The following is a 5,377-nucleotide window of genomic DNA, read 5'->3' as shown; positions in this document are numbered from 1 at the left end:
TACAGCTTTGTTTAGCTCACGGTAATAGATTGCAATGACTATTAAATTAAATGTTAATTATGCGTCTATTGAAGCTGAAATATGAATCGTGTTTACATAATCCAGCTAATGCTTGATTGTTTGAACAACACACATTGTTCAGGTTTCGTTATGCATGTTTACGTTATAGCAACATGGAAAATTATATGATAGGATTTAGTATTATATCAAATATATTTCATTGTCATTGTCAGTTGATACATACAAGGTATAACATTTTGATGGATATTTTTATTGCAGTGACTTATCTCAGTTCAATATTTTAAAACTAGCAACGTCACGATCACCCATAAACTCACGTCGCCCATAAAAATACATACACGTTGCGGCACACCGTTTAAATTGTATCGATAGGTCTCTGCATACGTGTTGGCAACACTACATAATCCGCCCGCGGCCTGTACTCTAGCAAATTATACACTGCATCGCTCACTCTTACAGTTTGCACCTCTCGGTCGTTTCGCAAATTTATATGAATCATTATTGGGTTGAATTATAGCGTGGCATCGTGCCGAGGGACCGACGTTCATGGACGTGAGAAGACGTTATTCCAGGAGATGCGTGATTACTGAATAGTTACTATTAGCCTTTCAACTCGATGTAAGGAGTTGTGTGTATGGTGTATGGCTCCCAATTTGCACTTTTGACGTGAGACGATAATTATGTTTTGAGTGTTTACACGCTGTTGCGGGAAGTCGGTATACTTACTTATCTTATTAGTTTGTGGTTAAAATTGCTCTGATTATCCACATTGTTTTTTTTGTTGCCATAACACTGTTTTTTAGCGAAAGGATTATGCTGGTATAAATCGCAGCACAAAATATCTTCTTTTTTTTTTTTAATTATTTAAGTGTGCTCTTTACAGTTTCAAGGTCATATAACCATACTTTCATTTCAGAAATTGGTTGAAAATCGAAATATTTCAGTATTACCGCATCTGGAAATCCCTAACTGGATGTTTGTAGCGCATCAATAACGCATAGAGGTGTTATCAAGTTTCCTTTAACGCTGGTTAGTCCTTACATATCGTGCTTGACCGTGCATTGTAACAGTAACGAACATTTGCGTTCCCATACGGATTATAGTATCTGCTTTCATATACATCACTCCAGTGCTATGAATGCAAACAGGTACCTATATTCCTATGACCATTACTAACTGCAAACTTGATACTAGAATTTAAACAAGTATCTCACAATACGTCTAGTTTCGAGCTAAAATTACATTATTGTGTCGTGTTGTGGTGCTAAGACACAAAACACACATGCTGTGGATAAATACACAACTGTGAGCTTCTAGCTTTCAACCCTACTTTGTTTTTCTGCATCTGGTGAGTATATTTTCAAAATAATATTTCGCATCCCAAAAGCTCCAAAAGTGAGAGCAATTTACTTAATTTTTGTATATTCAGAATTTTAATGAAACAAGTGAAGTAAAGTGTAAAATTGTATGGCCGGAGCTGTAGGCCAAAGAAATTTAGCAATTTACTTAATAGTCCGTTCTGCTGTTTATTGTTTTATGGTCTCAAACTTACAACATGTAATTTTCCTTGTGCAATTTTTGGTCCGCTTCATCCTTGAAGGGTTCCATGTTAAGGCAGTTACACAATGTTCTTTGTGTTGGTAGGTATAATGGAACAATAACATGCTCTCTTCCTTAGAAAAAAATGTAAGAGACCATGTTTGCATAACTGCAATATTTTCAACGAAGTTGAAATTAAATATTTTTGAGTAAAATGTTATCTTGTGTTCTTGGTTTTAAAACCAAATTGAGAGAACTTTGAAACAAACTCCTTTCGAAATCTGAAAACGAAACTTCTTTTGTAGCATCTTTCACGTAAATTAAAAAAGCGAATGACATTACCTTTCTTATTAAAATAACCTGCAAAATGTTAGTCGTAAATGCGCAAAATCTTTTAAGTCTTTTTGTATTATTTTCATTAATACAAGGGATCAGACCTGACTATGAGAATATATCTGAAGAAGTTCTCTATTTCACAGAGACAATTGTGGACGATACTTCAATTATATCAGCTAATACAGTGGAAGATGATGATCAAAATTTTGATGATGTTTTTTTTACAACAGATGTTGAAGTAAGTTCTACTACAGAGAAGGAAGAAGACCAAACAAACACGCCTGAGGCCAGAGTTGCGAGGAAATCAAGGGATGTGTACAATGGCTCGAGTCCTTATGGAATGGAGTGTTTTGCATGCTTTGGGAACACTTCGTCAAAAAGTGATGATAACTGTTATGAAGGCATGAGGTACATTCTTCCGTATTTCAGTTTTCCCACCTCTGAAATTATATTTCATTTAACTAAACTTATTGACCGAATTTCATATTGCGATTTCTACAAGTTCTACTCCACATTTTGTTTTTTCATACATTAAAACATATTAATAGAAATAAAAAATCTTTTCAGTATGCCAACAAAGAAGTGTGCTGACGCTGAGCACTGTTACATAGAAATTAATCCTAAATTCATCAAAAGGGGTTGTATATTACCTGGACGGGTAAATAGGACATTTGTATGTAAATGTCCTCTCTGTAACGACAAACCTTCTTTCGACACACAGCATTACGATTATAAGAAAATCAGCGATTGGGAATATGATAACGCTCGTCTTCAAACGCCTCTGTATGCAATGGATCTAATGTGTAAAGTTTGTGAAACTAAAGGGACAAATCCAACGTCTGATAAAAACTGTAGATATGGCAAGAAGTAAGTTACTTACAATATTAATATATGTACCTAATGATTATACATTTTTTATAGTCCTATAATCCCTATTTGTTTTTTTACAGTGCAGATTACATGGTGTGTGCCAACAACCAGCTTTGTTACACAAATATTGATGATGAGATAGATTTTGTATCCAGAGGATGCATTGATAAGCCAATATTTAATTCAATTTTTTTCTTTTGCAATAATACTGAGTGCAATTCCGATAAATTCCCAAATCCTACAGAAAAATTAAAATTGCGTTCAAATGATATCAAACTGAAAGACGATCCTGCAAGGAGGAAAAGGAGACCTGTTGTCGTCTCAAGTTCACATAATGTGTACAAATATAATTTATATCTAATACTCACGATAATCCTAAAATCTATCAAATGCATTTGATTTAATTTTATTTAGATATGCAAAATGAATTACACCTTGGAATAATTCATCTAATAAAATCTTTTTGTAATAAAATTTTGCATCAAAAAGGCCGTCTATTATGTAACTTGACGTTTTAAACTGACTCTCAAAAGCATCTCGAAAGTACGCCAAACTTCAATTTTGATTACAACATGACATGGACATCGACGAATCACTTGCCATTAACCAAGAATAGAACAATGAACAGAAGATTTTTTTATTTACTTTTATTTATTATTAATGTAAAATGCGAGCAAAAAGAAAATACCAAAAGTCATACACACCTACCGTACTTTAGACGAAAAGTAGAAGAAATCGGTGAGACAGATTTTTTTGAGACAACCGAAACAGAGGAATCCCAAAATTTAGTATCGTTTCTGGTCAAAAATGTGAGAGAAATCTTTAACGACCTAGTCGACACTGCAGAAACAACAAAAATAAAAAAAATTGCTTTGAAAAAGAAAATACCAGAAATTATACCTAATACAAGTATTGTGCCCGAAACAACGATAACGTTAGAACCAGTTAAACATAAACCAATTCTTGATATTTTTATGAGTGAAGTCAATATGAATAGCACTAGTATTTCTACTACTGCACAATCTACCGATATGACCGATACAACTGAAGTAGATGAAAACGTACCTCTTACTACTTTGCTAGAAAAGAAGCAGGAAAGTACCGACAGCAATGAAATAAATAGAAGGAACGAAATTATGCATCTTTATAAAGATACAAAATTTAATTCTAAACCTGATAAAAAGGAACGAGATATCGTTGGGTTTGCAAATAGTCGCAATTCTACGGAAGTTGATGGAGAGCTGAGTGACCCGAGGCGGTCATGTATAATGTGCAATAACATTGAGTCAGAAGATTGTAATGATCCCAAAAACAAATTGTGAGTATAGGTTATTACAGAATGAGTTGTTATTTAAACACACTATACCGTATACGTATTGTACGGTATCAGCTTGTTTCACATCAGAGACAGCATCATAATTGATATGCTAGTTTTTCCCAAACAAAATAGCGTAAACAAATATGTATACATGAGTTCATTCCTAGTTTACTCTTCATATTTGGAAAATTGCTTTCTCTTGTGAATATTGAATTTTCAGAATAACGTCAGTAATGTGCGAACGTGACGATGATTTGTGTTATTCGCTGCACACGCCTTTTGGGATAATGGATCGTGGATGTTTCAACGTAAATCACAATCTCACCACCTACGTGTGTTCCTGCAATCTTTGCAACTACCTATCCATTTCTGAGATGCCGTTTATGTTCTCCCACAAGCGAGATTGGGTCGATAATGTTATTGAGCTCTCACGTACGAGGCATTTTAGAAAATCTGTGTTTAAAGATATGTCTTGCCTGAGATGTGAAGTTAACACGACCACCAAAACTGGTGATATGCTCGATAGTGCAAACTGTTTAGAAGGAAACATGTGAGTACGTTTATTTTTAGGCGGTTAACAATTTATATCATTCGTTCCAGTTTGATTTCAAACTGTAACATTTTTTATTCTAACGTGACGTTTTTTGACATTCTAACTAACTTTTACATAAATATTTATAAATCACACGTCCAGTAAAAACTAGGCAACAGTATTTTATGATATTTGCATATTTAGACAAGTCAAACTATTTGGATTATTGGCATTGATTAGGTAAAGCGGATTTATATGTAACGTGATATGTAATGCTAAAATAGTGCTTAATTTCAGTGCTAATTTACCAGTGGAAGACTGCAATTTAGATGAAGTTTGTGCAGTGAGAGCGCTCAGGGCTGATGGCTATATTTGGCGGGGTTGCATCAAATCACCGCTGTACAACTACTGGTGGTCAATTTGTGACCGCGACCTCTGCAACTATGATACCATTGTGGCGCTTTATGATTTCATCCTTTAAGACAATCAGAAGGAAAAGTCTTTTTGTATCAAAATTTACTTTTGTTATGTTGTTTTGCATTTTAGTAAAAAAGCGTTGTTTAATTTTGATGTGTTTATCTAATTATTTGACGTTCAATGATTTTTACTTTATTTTTAAATGCGCATTCTTGCTACGATTTTTATCAGCAGATTTTGAAGCGAGACATTCTAACTGATGAAATGTCCATACTTATTCCATTCAACGTTAAAGCAGACGGCGACTTGGGAATACTTTGAAGAAAGCAGCCGAGATCAGAGGG

The 5,377-nt window shown here is 34.2% G+C and overlaps 1 protein-coding gene across 1 annotated transcript; it reads left to right on the top strand.

Moving 5' to 3' along the window:
* Positions 1-2,139: 2,139 nt before the first annotated feature.
* LOC124634131 lies at positions 2,140-5,097 on the top strand. Its single transcript, XM_047169555.1, has 5 exons — positions 2,140-2,304; positions 2,464-2,763; positions 2,847-4,084; positions 4,305-4,634; positions 4,914-5,097. The coding sequence occupies exons 3-5, from the start codon at positions 3,339-3,341 to the stop codon at positions 5,095-5,097; spliced, it is 1,260 nt and encodes a 419-aa protein (XP_047025511.1). The 5' UTR covers positions 2,140-2,304; positions 2,464-2,763; positions 2,847-3,338.
* The last annotated feature ends 280 nt before the right edge of the window (positions 5,098-5,377 follow it).

The sequence above is a fragment of the Helicoverpa zea genome, chromosome 10, assembly GCF_022581195.2.
Source record: "Helicoverpa zea isolate HzStark_Cry1AcR chromosome 10, ilHelZeax1.1, whole genome shotgun sequence".
Taxonomy (NCBI): domain Eukaryota; kingdom Metazoa; phylum Arthropoda; class Insecta; order Lepidoptera; family Noctuidae; genus Helicoverpa; species Helicoverpa zea.
Note: the sequence above shows the minus strand (reverse complement) of the source record. Positions and strands in the feature narration are given on the sequence as shown.